Source organism: Urocampus carinirostris, chromosome 7, assembly GCF_059441175.1.
Source record: "Urocampus carinirostris isolate Australia breed hairy pipefish chromosome 7, RoL_Ucar_1.0, whole genome shotgun sequence".
Lineage (NCBI taxonomy): Eukaryota > Metazoa > Chordata > Actinopteri > Syngnathiformes > Syngnathidae > Urocampus > Urocampus carinirostris.
Genome location: NC_142355.1, coordinates 14,693,071 through 14,712,121, shown reverse-complemented (window position 1 = coordinate 14,712,121; position 19,051 = coordinate 14,693,071). Strand labels below are relative to the sequence as shown.

The following is a 19,051-nucleotide window of genomic DNA, read 5'->3' as shown; positions in this document are numbered from 1 at the left end:
ATACATTTTTTTCTTAGGTCTGTAAGACCCAACATGGAGTGCCACAAATACACTCATTAAATACTATGTACACATAGAGACGAGCGTGCCCCGCAGAACAAGCTCCGCGAGGGGGGGGCGCCGTCGAGTTACAACACTTTGGTTTTCAAAGGTTTCAAGTAATGCCAGGAATCCAAAGTATTCCCACGTGTAAAATATCTCGAGCACGATCGTAACGGTACCGGAGTGGACGCCGCACGTGTGTGGGGGTTATTTTCCTGTTTTTTGTGGAATATCAGAATCTTATTTCACTAATTTATCATTTGTCCTATCTATGCTTTGCTAAATGCAATTAATTTATTAGTTTATTTATTGTGCTCTTTTTTCGTTTTCGATGTGGGGGTTGTTGTTTTTTGTGTAAAACAAATAACATAGTAGCACTATTCCCTTTTCCTTTTTCGGAATCATACATTTATCTTGCAGTAACCATTTCCCTCATTATTTAACAGAAAAACATATCACGGGTTTAACATTAGTCCCACTTTTATGGGAGAAACATTATGTTTGTTATTTGCCGAGGAACTTAAAGCCGTTACTTTATTCTTTAGCAATAATTTTAAGAGTGAACAATTTTACTCTTAGATTGAGCTCTACCTGTTATAGGAAAAAGTGTATATTTTTCTACGTGTTTAGTTTTGTTTTGAGTAAATATAAATACATTTTCACCCAGCAAATTAAAAATAGCTTAGGTTTGATGGTTTCTGTTGTTTTTTCCCTGTCATATTCAAATTGGATTTAAATTTTAGAGCAGGGGTCTCCAACATGGTGCCCGCAGGTCCCAGGGTGCCCCCTTAGTACATTTGAGGTGCCCGTGTTCTTGAAATAGCTCACCTGGGCTGGGTCATTGTTGTTTACTAGTGAAATTATTTTTATTAGTTGACTGAGTTTAATCAACACTATTTTTTTGATAATGTAACATAGTAACAACATAGTAATAATATGATAAGTTATTTTTTGGGAAATTCAAAAAAGTACATTCTAGTTCATGGACTTCGTGGACAAAAAAGATCTATTCCAGTATTGATAGATACTTTTAAGCAATTAATTAAGACAGTAGAACGAGTCTATAAAACAAATTCATCCATTCAACTTTGTATTGATTAAGATACAAAAAATACAAAAATCTCAATTTCCATAAATGGGTTTTATGAAGCGAATGAGAGAAAAATGTGCAATTTTAACAAGCTATCTGGCTACTTTTTGAGCTTTGTAGCTAGCTATCCTCCTATCTTTTTTATCTATTCAGCTATCTCACTAGCTTTTTACTTTTTTGCATCATATCTCGATAACATTTGACTTTTTTTGCTAGTTACCAAGCTAAATGTTGGCCTCCTTTCTTGCTAGCTAGTTAGAAACCTTTTTTATAGCTTTTTATCCGGCTATTTGGATGGCATTTTACTCTTTTAGCAAGCTATCTAGCTCCCTTTTAATTTTGTATCTGTTCACCTTTATAGCTAACTATCAACCTACCTTTTTAGCTATTTTGCAAGTCATCTAGCTTGGTTGCTATTTTAGAAATGCGTAGAAAACTAAGTGCCCTTTGCGCTAATTAGAAACAAAATGTAGCTCTCAGCTTGAAAAGGTTGGAGACCCCTGTTTTAGAGCAACTATCCCACAATTAGCATTGCTTTTCGACCTCTATTTTCACAAGCGATTGTACTTAATTGTTCATCATCCAAATACTGCTCATTATCCCCCAATTTCTTTTAACATCTAGAATTGTTCAGAAACAAAATGTGCATAAATTACCATCACCAACAAAGATTTTAGCGGCTAATGTTTAAATTTTACAGCTGTGATTCGGGTGCCATCTTTTTCCGATTGGTTGCGTTCACTTTGTACTAAACACCTGAACAGCAGATGGGTTTATTATGTTTATTTTGTTGTTGTTAATTATTATCTTTTTCACAAACAGCATATCCTCTAGTTTGATATTGTTCCCACTTTTTCGAGAAACATTTTGATTTTATTTGTTGAGGAACAAAAATTAATTTGTCAGATTCTTGGGCAAAAATTGTAATACATAAGTTTCACCCTCGTATGAGAAAGTGCCTATTTTTTCGTAATTTTGATTTGATCTCTTTCTCTTTTGGAGCAAATATAAAGACATTTTCACCTAGTAGTGTTTCGATGGTATTTTTTTTTTTCTGTCACATTCAAATTTGCTTTGTATTCCTTACAATTAGCATTCATTATTCCCTTTTCTATTTGGAAGAGCCTGTACTCGGTTGTTTATCATCCATAAACTGCTCATTACTTTTAACCTCTAGAAATGTTTAGAAGCAAAAATTGCATCAATTACCATCACCAACAAAAAAATATAGCTGCTAATGTTTAAATTTTATGCTGTGATTTGGGTGCCATCTTGTTACGATTGGTTGCTTTTATTTCGTACTAAACACCTGAATAGCAGATGGTGTTTTTTTTTCGTTTTTTTTTATGTTAATCACTATCGTTTGCCGTCAGAGTGAGTGTGACATCTGTTCCTGGTGCGTTTTCATCTTCTATTCGACTCCCTTCTTCAGCATGAAGAAACGATTCTCTTGTCTCAGTCCAACCTACAAATTGAGGAGCCCTCCTGAGTAGTTTTGTGGGCATTTCAACCTGGTTTCAGGTTACTCCATGCTGAGCTCCAGCTCTGGGTAATGCCTAAAGACTTTGTAGATCCATTGGGTGTAGAAGGGCACGTTGATGAATATGGCGGGCCGGTTGGCGCGGGCGCATCCTCGGCCGTGGACACTAACGCCCACCACAACCTTGATCTCACCGTCCTGGCAAACCAAGGGACCGCCATAATCTCTCTGTGGGGTTAAGTGAGATACATTTTGTCAATGGTTTCTAAGTGTTAGGATCCATCTGCCGACAGCGGAGTCCGTGAATTGCCGCTTTACATTTATTGATGTTCCTTCCTGCACTTGGTTCCGATCCCTTCATGCTTTTCCCTGCCCAACTCAGGATTTTCTGTTCCTTGCCAGTTGGAGGGTTTTGGCTTGACTGTGTTTTTTGTTTATCATTTACTACCATCCTCCCTTGTGAGGAGCCCTTTTAATGGTTTTCCCTCGTCCAACAAACTCGCTTAACGCCAAGCCCGCAACCAGAAGCTCGGCAGTGCCAAGCACGGTAACATCGAGCCATTATGCTTGTAATGATTAAAGATGGTGTCAGTAACAAAATAATCTACTTTCTGAAACCATATTCTGGCTGAAATCGTCATTTTATCAATCTCCTTTTGTTGCGTGTGCAAGTATGTGTAATTGTTAGACCAATAAACGTTCATTTTTGGATTGTATTTCAAATAGTCAATTTCTTACTTTCACTAGTTTCATCGTAGAAAAAAACAGAACCGCGAGCAAAATAATAATAATCTGAAACCTTAGACTGTTCAATATTGATGCTGTGGCTGAGAAATGAAGTAATGCTTGACTGAGAGCGTGACACTTGACATTTCATAGTTTCACACAAACATACTCTACGAGACTCTCTGCACGGCTGTAATTAAAATCCCCGATAACATCAAAGCTCATCTTGCCGTATTGAAAGGAGGCGAAATGTGTTTTCATGGTTACCAAAAATGCAGCGCAGCTCTTCCAAACACTCGAAAACACAAAAGCTCGGGGTTTAGAGAAGATGATGAAATGTAGAGAAACACTTTACATCAAACTCTGCACACTAAGTCCACAAATTTGCTCGAGATTTAGATCTTTGAAAGAAGCGCGAGGAAGCGAGAAGGGGAAGATGTGCTTCGATTCACATGGGGAACAATTATGGGATTCCAAAGCGTCGGGCGGTTGTGAAAGGCGAGATGGGGTGAGGGGGACTGAAGGGTGCTTTACCTCGCAAACGCCCTCATTTCTGCGACCTCCCGCGCAGATTTTGCTGTTGGTTATGTGCAAACTGCCCCTGTGCAGCTCTCGGCAGTGCTCGTTGCTCACTATGGGAAGGTTGACTGCCTTCAAGACGTTGTCGTGGCCTGTACCTGTAAGGTGTTAGGAAACATTGGCTAAGGCACACATATACAATGAACGCTCGCCGGCCAGTAAAACCTTTTAATGAGGCAGGGACCGGGTACCTATGGGTCGCAAGTTATATATGGCTGGGAGATCAATTTGAGATGGCGCAAATCTGTTCAATATTGTCTCAGTTCAGATAAGTGCCTTCCTGAATTGTATACAGGTAGACCAATGCAGTGACATGGCCGCTTTCTTGTGTCCCGTTTCATCTGGAGGGAGAAAGGCATGACCAACTTGGGTGCCAAGGTGCTTAACTTGTTTGGGTGTTTGAGCATTTGGGTTTGCCATGGTCCAAATAGTTTTGTTTGTGTTTTTTGCTACTTTGTCCCTTTTTTTATTTTCTTTCTTTTTGTATGTGTTTGTCTTGCTGTCGGTCACCCTTCTCTGGGGATATGACCATGGTAGTAAGATGGATAGGTAGACCAATGCAACACTGGTATCTTTCGGAGTCAGTTCAGTAAATATAGGCCACAGTTTCAACTATAATTTACAGTCAGGTTGTCTCATCAACTTACCCCGTTTCAGCTGTATGTTGCCAAGGAATCCTTTATATGAATGCTAATTTAAAGAAGATTATGTTTACTGTTAAAACACCAGCTGTTTTGAAAACCCAAATAACAAACTGTAAACACCCAGCCAAGCACAGAGAGCAGTTTGATTAGAATGGGTGGCGCTATGCAGGCGGGACGCACTCGCTTCTCTCTACCCAGCGCCATCTGCGCAGAAGGTAAATTTGCCAGTATACTCATCTGCAGTATTTTGTGACATTTTTACAAAACAACTTGTCTTGCACTTTGTTTTAAAACCATTATTTGGGACGAAAATGTCAGTCAAAAAACATACTGTAATGTTTAAAACATTCTATCTATCTATCTACCATGGTCATATCACTCAAGAGGGGTGACCGACAGCAAGACAAACACATACAATAACAAAGAAAATAAAAGGGATAAAAAAAAGCAAAAAACTCACACAAAAATTTTTGAACCAGGGCCAACCCAATTGCCCAAACACCCAAACAAGTTAGGCACCTCGGAACCTAAGTTGGTCATGCTTTCGTCCCTCCAGATAAAACGGGACACCAGAAAGCGGCCATGTCACTCGGGTCAGGGTGACACAACACACTCTTTTGTTCAACAGCAGGGCCCGACAGCTTTCACTGGTTTACCCCTGCCGCATCATACGGGTGCCCAGCCCATCCTTAAGAACACGTCCACAATCCCACTATCCTTTCACAACACCTCTCCACTCCTTTCTATCACCAACAAGAGAGAATGTTTAAAACATGACCCATATTAAATATCGGTTATGAAATAGACAAATATATTCAATATTGTTAAATGTACTTTCTAAAAATTATATTAATAACTAAACATGTTTGTATGTGTATAAATCAGTGCATTTTGTTCCTTGTTTTACCAAATGCATGCATGAAATCCCGTACATGGCCTTTATAATTGCTAGTTACTGCAATACATACCATACATTAGATACAGCAGTGATCCAAATTTTATTTGTAAGAATTATATCGCAATAAAATACTGTACATAGTAGTACCTTTGGTCTCTCCCCATCCATACATTTTACAGATTGTTCCTTGAGGGATGGAGCAGCCATCCACAGGCAGCTGAATGGTGTGCACGTTGTCAGCAGGGAGTGCAGGTCTGCAACCAAACACAAAAAGTCAAGTCAGCTTTTTCTGCAATTCTACGTCCAACCCATAACAAGGTTAAACTCACTTGGAGAGCCTCAGCAGGGCCAAACTGGAACCTTCGGGGCCGCATATCACCTGCGCTATGCGCACTTCCTGTCTGGTGGCCCAATCCGACGCGTCTGCTGCGATATTGGACACGCCCAGCCACACCCGGTATTCACTCAGGTCAGGAACGCTGAGGTACAGCATGAGAGTGTTGTAATAATGAAACTTGTCACTGTATATATTATATACACGGTCTATAACTTTAAGAGCTTTCTGGTCATATACTTTTCATTATTTATAAATAATCACATCAATATAATAACCAGGTTAATAAACAAGCACATATGTACTCCTGTGCTATAAGAAAATGCGAAAGATGGCTCCATCGTGTAAAATGTAAGCCCTATAGTGTGGAGCAGTGTTTTTCAACCAGTGTGCCGGGGCACACTAGTGTCCTGTGAGACCTTGTCTAGTGTGCCGCTGGAATTTGCCCGTTTTTATCTTTCCAAAAAATCAGGCCATTATTCAGTATTTTTGCTATCTTGAGACGAGGAACTGTGATAGTCATCCATATCAGTAGGTAGCAGTAGATTTTTACATACTTTTTATGTACTTATTATCTGCTTATGAGGTAGCATAGTACATTTAATAACTCAATTTGTTTCACAAAGCAGTTTAAGATTGCACTGTAAAAAATAAAAACATAATTAAAACACATCATTCTTTTTTATTTCAAGCATTATTTTCTTCGTTTTACATACCAATTATCTAGTTTTGAGGTAGTACAGTGAACTATTTGACATAACTTCATTTTCAAACATTTTTGACGGACGGTGTGCCTCGGAACTTTTTTATAAATAAAAGTGTTCCTTGGTTAAAAAGGGTTGAAAAACACTGGTGTGGAGAATAGTGCCATAATGCAACACTTATGTTGATTTTTCTTTTTGTGTTGTTATTGGTGGTTCCCCCGGTTCTGGACCACATTGCAATTAGTAGTTATTGTTTCTATAGGATTGAAGGAGACTTCAGCCACCTGAGGTGTAGCATTTTTGATAGTCAAGTCATTTTTTTCAAGTCACTTTTATTTGTATAGCCCTTAATCACAAAGAGTCTCCAAGGGCTGCACAGGTTATTGCAAACCACAGACTATTATTACAGACTATTATTACATCATCCCCTGGTCTAAAACCTACACGAGGGCAAGGAAAAACTGGAGAAAAAAACTCAACATGGGGAAAATGAAGAAACCTTGAGAAGGGACCGCTTTGGATGTACAAATTGAGGGCTTGATTTGTAGGTAAAAAAGCTGAAATATCGTGAGTTGACTGTAAATATTGAATAAAATTCTGGCAAACATCCCGTTTTGCTCTGTAATGTACCTCATGAACAACGTTGGCAACAACATTGACTCATTTCTCTGGGTGGGTGTCATAATTTTTTTCAGACATAACTGTGGTCTTTTGTATTTAGACAACCTGTGTTGTGTAAAAGAGCAGCTCGCAGTTTGCCTTGTTGTCTCCTCAAAAAAGAAGAATAAAAAAATGCAGAGCCTAAATTGTAGAAAAAGGGTAGCAGCTTGTAGTCCTGAATTTATGGTATTAACTTCCCTCTTTTATTCAATACAATTATACAAATACAATTTAACAATTTATCTAGTCAGTATACAGTTTCTACACAGTTCTAATTAGTGTTCTTATTTACTGTTGGGAGGGAGCATTTAAGTCGTATCAAAACACCTGCAAGATTCAGTTTGGACAAAGGAACGGTATGAGGTTGGTCCCCTGGGAAGTTTCCACTAACTTCTGTGCTTCGTCATTTTGCTTTATAAATTATTTTCTGCCACTTTGAAAACACGCTTATGAAAGACAATATTCTTCTGTACTCACAGGCCCAAATTATTCTGCTTTATTTATTTATTTATTATTGGACTACAAAACCTTGACAGAATCTCTCCTTCCAGTTATTTTACCCGTCTTGTCTCGCGACCCGGATGTTGATTGGAACACGTGGAGGAAGAAAAACTCAGTCCTCTTTCAAGCGTTAGATATGTAAAATGAAAGGTGCAAATAAATGAAAAGTGTTGTTACCATGAGGAGAAGCACTGTCTGTCTGTGAGCACCCACTCCTCTCGTACGAGCGAACCCCCACACCAGTGCCCCGACCTGCAAAATACGAACATAACAATCAATCAAATCACTTAGCCTAATCAAAGGATAACTGACAGATTAATGCCTTTGATATTTACAGAGGCATCAAATAATGTTTTCCAGGCAGCTGTGTGGAATATTAATGACCGAGTTTAATGAGTCACCGGAAGGCTGCGTGCCCTTCAAGAGCGTGGAAAAACGTGCGGAATATTAAAGACTCGGCCGTACCCTTTTTGTATGCTGACCATCCAGCTGCCGGCTGACACGCTAACCGGACCCCCTCCCACGATTCGAGGCCTCTTGTGGACGAAACAGCCAACTGAGGACAGCTCACCTGCAAAAGCGATTAAACACCAACATGAGACGACCTTCGGTTACCGTTTGTGGTGCTTTAAACCAAAACAACGTAAAAAGTAGAGGTAAGATATTGGGCTCAAAATGTCAATCATTAAGTCAGGCCAGTCGGGCCAGTCGGGCCTCTCCCTCTCACGTTTTTTTTTTCCTTCGTGGAGGATTTACATACCTGTCAACCTGTAGGTTTTTTGCTGTACAAAGTACGTTTATTATTCATTTTACGACATACAAGAAAATCCGTACGGAAAAAAGCAATTTTGTCAATTATGGTTACTATCCGGTATACACCGACTATAGCGAAACGGCAAATCAATCAAGTCAAACGAGTTCGCCGCGGTAGCCTCTATCTCGGTATCGTTTTTTTTCGTTGCAAACGAAGCGAGCGGTTTGATGCTACTGTGCGTATGCGTCTGCCGCCTTGGGATTTCCCATCATGCATCATTCCGTGGTAGTTGTGTAGTGAAAGGAAGTCCGTCTTTTTTTGAAGAAACGAGTTTTTTGGCCCAACTCATTAAAGAGAGCCGGCTCTCACTGGCTCACTTGCTTTGATGCAATGTATTACATATTATGTTGTATAAAGAAGTATAAAAGAAGAAAATGAAAAAAGACAGGTTTGTGGTTATCCTTTTAATCAGTATATTACCAACAATAATTTAATGCAGAAAATGAATTGATAATTTGAATACGAAAGTTCTACTTAATTATATTTGTATGTATTTTTCTTTCTACAGTGAACATCCAAGCTACTTAATTTTTGAACGTTTTTTCCAATAAACCTCACTAATTTCCAGCAACTCAGTATTTCACAAATAAATGTTAATTAACAATATATATGATATAACAAAACACATGTACAATATAACATGTTAAACTACATAAATAAACTGAAAAAAAAACTTGAAAAAAAATATCGTATAAGATTATTTTGTATTTTGTAAGGGAAAATACGAAAGTTTGTAAGGGCATGGAGCCCTGGAGGTTGACAGGTATGGATCTACACTTAATTTTTCTCAAGTAATTATTTAGATAAAGAAAATCTTACCAAACTATCAGTTTAACTCAAAATCCAAATAGATTTTCCTCCTCGGTGCTGGGTTAAAAGCGGCTTCCTCTTTCAACCTCCCTTACGTCAGACGTCATTCCTGCTTTTTGCAAATAGCCGACAACCTTCATAAACTTTTTTTCTGCTCTTTGCCCAAATATTTCACTATTTGAAGCTTGTAATCCGCACAAATTGATTTTCTTTCCAGTGTCGTTTTGTTCCACTGGCAGCGCACACTTGAGGGACTCAGCCGCAAGTAAACCCTAAGCTGCGTGGTCAAACATAAACTCACAGTTTGGTGCTGAAGTACTCATGAGTGGTGTAAAGCTGCGTGTTTACTTTGGCGGCAAATTAAAGTTTCGGGTTTATTTCAGGCTCAATTATAAAATCATTTTAATCCGTCGGGTTTGGACGGTTTGGGGTTTATATACCTGCAACTCGGGTCAGGTCGGGCTGAATTTTTTAATAATTCCAATCTTACCTCGAGTAAAAAGAAAAGAGATTGTTTTATTGTAAAGCATTCGAAGCGTTGACTTAAGACAGCACAAAAAAAGTCTATGCTGTACTAAGTTTGGTGTATGAGAACTGCAAAAATTCCAGTTCAGATATGGGTGAGAGAAGGTAGCAAAACAATTAAAAAACTGACAATTGTTCATATAAATAGTATTTTTCACTAATTAGTATTCATTTGGAATATTTTTGATTTTTTAGACAACAGATTGCTGTGCTTTAAGGTTTAAATAAATACAAGCCACAATATTAAATCATTAAGTTGATTTTTGTTGGTAAGTTTTGACAAGAACAAAAACAAAATGAAATAATATAAAATCAAAATAAGAACAACAATACAAAAAAGAAAACAAAAGACCTGTCAATTACAATAATCTTTGCATTATGTATAATTCTGTATTTTAAACCTGCTGTACGGGATTTGGAACTTTTTCACTTGCTTTTTTTCTACCCGCTGATACCATCTTCTGGCTTAAGTCATCATTGCAGCCTCTGCCAAGCTCCTTATGTTGCACGTGCAAGAATGCGCCTTTTTTAGATGTGCTTGAATAAACTCTTAATTTTTCTCTTCTATTTTAAGCTTGGCATTTGGACAGTACTTAAAACAGGGCCTTTTCTTACTTTTACAATGTTCAACTACACTTCCGAAAAATTGCGATGACAAGCATAAAATGAACACTGTATACGCCCCCTCCCCCTCACCCTTTTCCTTTTACCTTGCACAGTGTTCCTAGAGTAAGACAAAAGCAGATAGGCACAGTGGAAAAAAATAAATAGGCTATTTGAACTCAGTTGCACATTGTTAAAACATAATGTACTTTCAACTTTTTAAGGACACCTCAACTGAGGCACACAACTTTTAAGACATAATTGAAGAAAACTTAGACAAACACAGTATGTCAATCTGTTAACCTCTGCAAAATATGCAGCTGTTTTTTAAATCGGATGAAGGAAATGTACTACTTCAGTAGACAAACATATTATTGTTGTTTCCATTTGATTTTAAGGATTTTTTTTCAATGTGGCAGATGACAAATAGCTTTGCTTATTCTAAGTTGTATTTTTTTAATCTTGATAGAAACTCTTAAAGTAAGAAGAATTTGCAACTGTTAACAGCATCAGATAATCTTGAAGAGGATTTCTCTTTTTCTATCCTAAAAAAAACTAAAAACAAAATAAAATAACAGAAGTGATACTGAAAATTGGCAACATTTTCTGCAAATGAGGAACATATATATTTTTTGCAGTGCACTGGTATATATAATACTTAATATTTAGCTAGCAGGATACCAAGTTGTTTTAAACATTTAACGTGCAACTCTCTTCACAATTATTTTGCGAGTGTCCCAAAGTTTCATAACTGAACACTCCAGAATCTTTCCACTTGTATCTCAAGGCACCAGTGTTTAAGTATTCATAGACAAGTATGCACGCACCAGTCCATATCTAAAAATCAATTTCCCAATGTATTAGTTAATGGCCCGCTCTAAAACCAGAAAAGGCAGTGGGCATTAAACGTGAAAATTATTCACTTTTCACATACAGCTATAATGGATTTTAAAAAGACATTGTAGGTTAATATTAATATAGGCTCACCGTCCCGCTCAAAAGAACATGTTAAATGTTACGATACTGCTTATTCACACACAAAGTGCACACTGTAATTGCAAATTGCGACATGAGCGCATAAAAAAGAGTGACTACTTTTCTAGTGGGCCAATAAAACCCAAATCAACCAAAGGCAGACACTCACCTACAGGAAGGGTCTTCTGGGGAACATCACCTGCACAGTGGACAGAAGACAAGCAGGGTGGAGGTCAGCCAGGTTTGAAAGATACAAATAAGAGAGGAAAGGGGAGGAAAGGAAAAACTCCGCCCAGCCCATAGGCACAAGAGTGTTGCATTCACTGTGGGTCAAATGCCATGGCCAACAGCGACCCTTAATTTGTCATGTTCAATTAGTCTTGAGTGTGGCAAACAAGATCATATCCGTGTGGATTTCCCACTCGGAGGCAAAATTGTAGCTCTGGTTAGTGTTAAATCTAATCATGCATGCAGACAGACACTCTGAGTAACCTTTTACCAATATGTTTAATTTCCATTCACATACTTTGTGAATATTTTCTGTTTGGCCTTCACATTGTTGGATTGTATTTTATGGGGATGCACCAACATGAAAAATTGGGGAAGAAACTGAAAATCAAAAATGTGAAACCCTGAAATACTGAAACAGCAACACTGAAAACAATAAATTACCTTGAGTAAAGTAGATAGTTATGATGAAAAAAAGTATTTCTCTTTTAACAGCTGCACTTTTTACTTTTTAATGGACAGGACAGCAATTGTGACAAGAAAATGGAGAAAAGAAGAAGGAATTGATGGTGATGATGGAGCGGTAGTCAGCGCAGTCAATTGCAACAAACGAGGCACAATCACATATTGGACGCAATTAAATAATAGCAATACTAAGTTAAATTATCTAACATACTGTTGCACCAGCCAATCAATTGATAGATTTTATGTCCCACACTAAGTGTTGCAACTGAACTGTAGATAGTTATCCTGGCAGTGTTTAGCGTGTAAACAATAGCCAAAGTCCAGCTAGTCGCTAACAAAAACATGGAAACAAAGGAACACAAGATCTTTAGAAAAGATATCTTGTTGGTATAGACATGGCAGAACTCCCAGTTTGACGTAGCTCTCCATAAAAATTTTGTGTCGAATATTCAGTGCTAATCCCTAATTTAATCAAATTCAGTAACAATTACTTATTGATCTGACAGAAGAGGTTGCAACATTCATGATGCCAAAAGAAAATAAGTAGACGTAGAAATAGATTATTTTGGGCGAAAGTACTAGCCTCCATCACCAGGGTTGGGTAGGGTTACTTTAACTTGATTACTTTCAATTACTTTTGCATTACTCCAATACCAAATATGCTAATAAAAGACAAAAGAAACTAAATATGAATAAAATTATGACTCACAACACGTGGTAAGCTTTCTCTCCTGGCTTTGATCTCTGGCAAAACTAACATAAAATGTGACAGAAACAAAATGAAAATAAATCCAAACAGCTTGCCAACATCATTTTTGCCGTTCCATGTATTCCGTTACTCCCCAAGCCTGCACAAAATTTAGTAATTTTATTCATATTTAGTTTCTTTTGTCTTTTATTAGCATATTTGGTATTGGAGTAATCCAAAAGTAATTGAAAGTAATCAAGTTAAAGTAACCCTACCCAACCCTGTCCATCACATATACTAACTTTCAATTGTTTTGGGAAAGATTTTTTATCATTCTATGCAGATGTAAAAAACAGTATTGTTTTTGCATGATTCAAGTCAAAGTTAGATAAAGTAGCAATTACCAGATCTAGATTTCAACTCAAAAAGCATAAATCATCAAAATGTTTGCGCAATACTGGACAAATCTTGTTTGAATTTGTATGCTATCATGCTAATAAATCTACCGTAATAATAGTGATTATACATCAAGTTTATATAGTGTTTATTCGGCCATTTTAAGAAGGCTTTGCATGACATTAAATACAAATTAAAATTCAGCATGTTTAGGGAAAAGCCAGTTTCAAAAGATAGTTCATGAATTTTTCGTATGAATCTATATTAAGATCATTGGTAGTTTGTTGCAGGAAATGGGAACACTTAGCAAAGGCGCTTTGTGATAGTGATGAGATTGAGAAGGAAACATGATTAGGGTAGGAAGTAGCCCGTTGTTCCGAGGCATTTTATATTCGCGCCTGGATACTTACAAGGTTTTACGTTGCAGTAATCCCAAGGAATGGCAGAATTGTTAGTGTAACACCAAGGTCCATGCTTGTCCCTATCGGGGTTTCTGCAGAAGTTCCTCTCGAGACCTGCAACTGCCATGCCCCTCTCACCGCTACAGAACACAAAAGGAACTATTTAGAAATCATTTTGATTATCATAAGGCGAGATAATGAAATGAACTATTCTGGCTCCGGAACTTTTAAATAAATTATCACAAGAGCCAGAAAAATAAACCTTGATGACCAATACAGCAGACTCTGTTTGTGCTTACTGACATGGTTTTACTAGACCAGGCATGGGGAGGCTTCTTAATCCATCATGCAATATAACGGTAACTATATTAATTCTTCTCATTTTGATGTACCAGCCACGTTTCCCCAATAGATAGCAGACTTAAACCGAATCAATTATTGCCCAATTGGTGACACTTCACAACTGAAACAAGAGTTAAGCTTTTTGTGCATCCTCGGCCTCAATCATGTAGCTTGAATGGATAACGTTCCAGGAAAACTTTTGTTTTTGTTATAACTTTGTTTCAATTTGGCTTTTTAGTTCGTCAGTTAAGTTTAGTTGAACAAAGGAGATAAAATTAAACAGCGCACCGGCAAGATTCGAGGGTTAACAAAACGATCCTGACGGTAATCAGCAGCTGTGATACACATAATTTCATATACATGTTAAACGAGTGCTAATTATATCATGACACAGTTGGTAGCTTTTAACAAGCTCATAAATCAGTTGCGTTTATTTGTTGATTAAATCAATCATGCGTCAAAGACAACTACTGTCAAGCTTGTCCCCAGTGTCCCCTTGTTCACATAAAAATATATTTTTATGAAGCAGGCTGCCAATGGTTTTAACATGGCTCTCGAGACAATATTGAGAGAAGCGCAAGAAAAAAACTGAGGTGCATTCGACAAACTATGACCAGCACTTTTAAATGTGTCCTTTTGATGTCGCCAAAGGCAGGCACCATTGACAAAGAAAACCATCCACTGAAGCTGTATTTACTGACTACCATTTATCAACCAAAGAACAGGAAAAACCAATATTGATGTTACTTTACTTAAAATAGAAGTCTCAACCGCGATGTTTTAGGCAATACGACCACACTCATGTATGTTGCGTGGATGTCCCTCTCAACAGCAACATTTGCTACTAAATCCCACTTTTTATCGTCAGTGATTGGAAATTATTGGTTAGCGCCTGCATTTGACAATACAGAATAAAAAAATAGCAGTTGGGTGATTTTGCAGTAGTTCAACAAAACTTTAGCTTAATTCAATAACACATTACTCAAATCTGCACCTGGGTGTCTTTTCAGCAGTTTAAAGAAGCTTTAGCTCAATTCTATAATATACCGGAGTATGAAATCTGACAGCGAAGATCCCTGATTTAGGTAAATATTTTCATTTTAAAAAAGGGTAAAGGAAGAAGCCTTTTAAATAAACAAATCAATTATGGGAACTGGGAAGCACGGCGTCTGAGTGGTTAGCACGTCCTGTTCTGGAGTCATGTGTTCAAATCCAGTTATCAGCCTTCCTGTGCAAAGTTTGCATGTTCTCCCTGTTCTTGCGTGGGTTTCCTAAAGGCACTCCGGTTTCCTCCCACATTCCATAAACATGCTTGTCAGGTTATTTAGCCAGTTTAAATTGTCCTTAGGTGTGAATGAGCGAGCAAGTTGTCTGTCTCTGTGCCCTGCAACCAGTTCAGGGTGTGCCCTGCCCACTGCCCGGGGATGCTGACATGGGCTCCAGCACCCCTGCAACCCTACTGAGGATAAGCGGTGCAGATAATTGATGGATGAATTATTGAAACAATTTACACTCAAATAAGTGTTTGTGTGTAATTGTTGTCACTTTCTAGTTTGTAGGAGTTACCCTCAGTTAAATAAACAGTATTATAATGAATTAAATTGTTGTTCTTTTTTTTCTTTTTTAGAAATACCCAATACAAGGGATTAGATCTTATTGATGAAATGATATCAAGAAAAAAAAACAGTAATCATTTTATAATCGAAGCCTACACCCTTGAATCCTAATAATAGTTTAATTATTAGCCTCTCAAAGATCCCCAGCCCTACAGCTACGACACAGTTTTTATGTCAATAATTTATTAATCTAGATAGATAGATAGATAGATAGATAGATACTTTATTCATCCCCTAAGGGAAATTCACATTTCCAGCAGCATCCCTGAGCTGAGAACAATACAATAATAAAGCCAAAAGAATACAATATACAAATACCCAGTGTGACGTGCAAATGCCCACTTTAGCATGTTATATAGAGTAACTAAATAGTGCTACACAGAACACATAATGCAGTAAGATTCGGTAATATCCATTATGTGTTCTTGCATCTAGCCCCCATAGTTAGAGTTGTTACGACCATGTGGCTCCTGAGCTTAAATGAGTATGACACCCTGCATTAGACTATATTGGCAGATAATTAAAATCAAATCGATTAATCAATACATCAAATATGTTTTACTCGTGTGCGTCACTTAGCCAAATTGTATAACACAATGCTCGTGAGTCAGAAAGTTTTACCCAGCCCCGTGCTAGTAAAATCAGTCAATTCTCGTGTAATATTTGGGAATGATACATCGAGAAGACGTGTTTGGTGTAAAAAATTAAATTTACATAGTTATTTTAAATTAGCGGTAGGCGGTTCAAACCAAATATTTATATTATCAATACCAAACAAGTACTTGGTACTTGGATTGGATTGATACTACTGTCCTGAGATTAATACTTTACTCTTCCACCAAGTTCCTCAAAGCCCAATTTCTTTATGTAGATAATGTAGCCCTTTTCTCCCATGGCCACTCTAAGTGTGTGACTGAAAGTCACACTTTAGCTCTCTGGCTGACATTCTTCTGCATCCTGCCTGTCAGGTGGAAGAGAGGAACACATCTCTGCAGATACCCCTACCGTAAGCTAAAAATAGAGAAAGCAGATAGAAAGCACAGTGCAATGTAGAGATTTTTTTCATGGACAGCTCATGTGTGTGGTAAAGTGGTCTGCGACTGTGGCAACACCACAAATTGTCAAAAACACATGATAAAGGCTGCAGCAAGAAAACAAAAATCCAAGCATGTGACTGTTCCTAAACAAAAACCTGTAAATCCCTTGTTTTTAATGGCAACAGAGCCAATGAGAGACAATGGATACTTTATTTTATGACTGTCTTTATTTTCAAAATATTGTGCAATGGACGGTACTTTAGCCGACTTGTTGATATTTTTATATAGTAGTTGTATTTTCTTTGCATCACTATGTTTTTGCTTGGAGTTTCTTGCATTTTGTTCTGAAACTGTTGTAACAGAATTATTTATATTTAATTTATTTTTTTAATAAAATGAAACATTTTAGAGCCTCAAATATTTGTGCTCTGTTAATTGAAATTATAAATTAACCCGAAAGAGGTAAGGATTCAATGATTCAATGGTCATGACATTTTCCAGCAAAAAGTATCGATTGATACTACTTTGTATTTGCTTGGATCAGATTGATACCAAATTCCCAGAATCCCCCACCCTTATCATGAATAACCCAATATAAAACAAACTCAAGTACAGCTTTGAACTCTTTTTGTTCACGCAATAAAAGCAGAATGTGTAATAAAGAACGACTTCATGGCGATTAAGTTTCCAGTAAAAGCTGAACAATTGCACGGAGATAAGATCTATCTCGTGGAAGTACACAGCTGTGTAGGCTCTCTGTACTGTGAAAGAATATAAAGAGGTGATGCACTGCAATTGCTCACATAAACAGTCACCTATACTCGTCCACACGTGGATCAGCCGTTTTTTTTGCCGGTATTAAGAAATGATCAAATGGATCTATAACGACGAGCTTAACAGCCAATTCTTTGGTTGACTCCCTAAATCTTGACCTTTAAACCTATCTGGGCGGGAGCCGGGAGTGCCTGGGGATGGCTTTGAAGCCGAGGAGGGGCTCAAGGTCAGAGGTGAGGATTGAGGAGGATTGCCGCCGTCAACAATCATTCTTGCTCACTTAGGTCATCTTGAGGGAAACTTTTTTCATGAAGCTCAAAGACGTTTCATAGTAAAATGTATACACTTATGGAACTGCACATGCCTAAACACTCTAGCTCGTAATCCACCAATTCAAAATAATTTATCCACCAAAAACATTAAAAACAAGTACGGTTTTATTCGTTCATAACAATGTTTTATGCGCACCATTATTTTGGAAAAATTGTTGTGAAATTTTGTTTGAGTTTTTTTGTCAGCTTAAACTAAGCATTATAGTCGAGAATATGTGTGACAATGATTAAAATCATCTACTTACGACTATTCGACTTGCGTAAAACGGTAGATTCGAACATTTTTTTCGGGATGTGGAAAAATATTCAGACATTGCTATAAGTCAGATTTTGTACTGTGTGCACATTTTTCCGAGTACAGGACGGTACTGTAGTGCTTCTTTCGGCCGCTACCGGCGTGTAACGGCGCTGTGAGAGGTCACCCAGCATCCACCCCGAAGAAGAACAGTTAAAGAACATAATTTTAAAAAAAACAAAAACATTAACAGTAGACTCGTAATAGTACACTTAATATGAGAACCACAGATCTCAAGGCCTGTTTGTCCTTCCTGAGTCAATGCATCATTAAATTCTTTTGAGTAAACACGTTAAAGAATCTAATTTCATTAATCAAAAAGTGTAATTTTTCATATTAGGCAAGGGCTTTCATTTTTGGAAAATTTGAATTAATGACTTGCCAAGGTTTTGCTGACACTCTGCCATGCTCTTACCACAAACATTGGCAGCTTACAATTGCTCTCAATGAAAAAGCAGAATTGAAAGCCAACACATTTTAGAGAGTCTGCGAAAGCCAGAATTCTTGTGCCACTTTTTCCTGGGTCGCTGCCTCCTTTTATGATTAATGACAGCTGCTAGACCAGCTTGCTGATGTCTATGTAAGAACAAGATACATTATGCTTGCGAACAGTAAGAGATAAAGTGTTTGTGTCAAGAAGGGAGTGAGTGCTATGGATCTACAAAACACTCTGAAAAATGCATGCCATGTTTGGTGTTGTGCCACAAGAACTGCAAAAGTCTTTGGAATCATACCAAACACACATAAAAACACATACATATGATTTAATCCGTGTGGGAAAGGAGGTTAAATGGAGTGGCTGTTGTGGATGGTTTTATGAAGAAATGGTCACAGCAACTCCTCAAGGGATGGACTGGGAACCCGGCCTACATTATTTGGTTTGTTCGAAATCATTTCGCACAGCTATGTATCAATCAAATATCTGGTTTTCTTAAAGTAGTTGAGGAATTGATAAGGGCTAGCAAACTTGCTAATATCATTTTGAAAGACTGCTATCCTAACGAACAGTGTTGGGAATAGCGCCGTTTTGGAGCTCCACATAGCTGGTATACCAAGTGACTGATTCAGAAAATGATTCGCTAGGTTTGAGTG

General features: G+C 37.7%; 1 protein-coding gene across 1 annotated transcript in view; it reads right to left on the bottom strand.

Moving 5' to 3' along the window:
* Positions 1-667: 667 nt before the first annotated feature.
* The window catches only part of hgfb (hepatocyte growth factor b), a 62,651-nt gene continuing 44,267 nt past the window's right edge, over positions 668-19,051 (bottom strand). Inside the window, exons 11-18 of the mRNA XM_088339838.1 lie at positions 13,573-13,703; positions 11,555-11,584; positions 8,124-8,229; positions 7,836-7,910; positions 5,789-5,938; positions 5,607-5,713; positions 3,873-4,015; positions 668-2,840 (exon numbers count right to left, since the gene is read on the bottom strand). Coding sequence (XP_088195964.1) covers positions 2,655-2,840; positions 3,873-4,015; positions 5,607-5,713; positions 5,789-5,938; positions 7,836-7,910; positions 8,124-8,229; positions 11,555-11,584; positions 13,573-13,703 — 928 coding nt within the window. The 3' untranslated portion in view covers positions 668-2,654. The remainder of the gene's footprint in view (positions 2,841-3,872; positions 4,016-5,606; positions 5,714-5,788; positions 5,939-7,835; positions 7,911-8,123; positions 8,230-11,554; positions 11,585-13,572; positions 13,704-19,051) is intronic.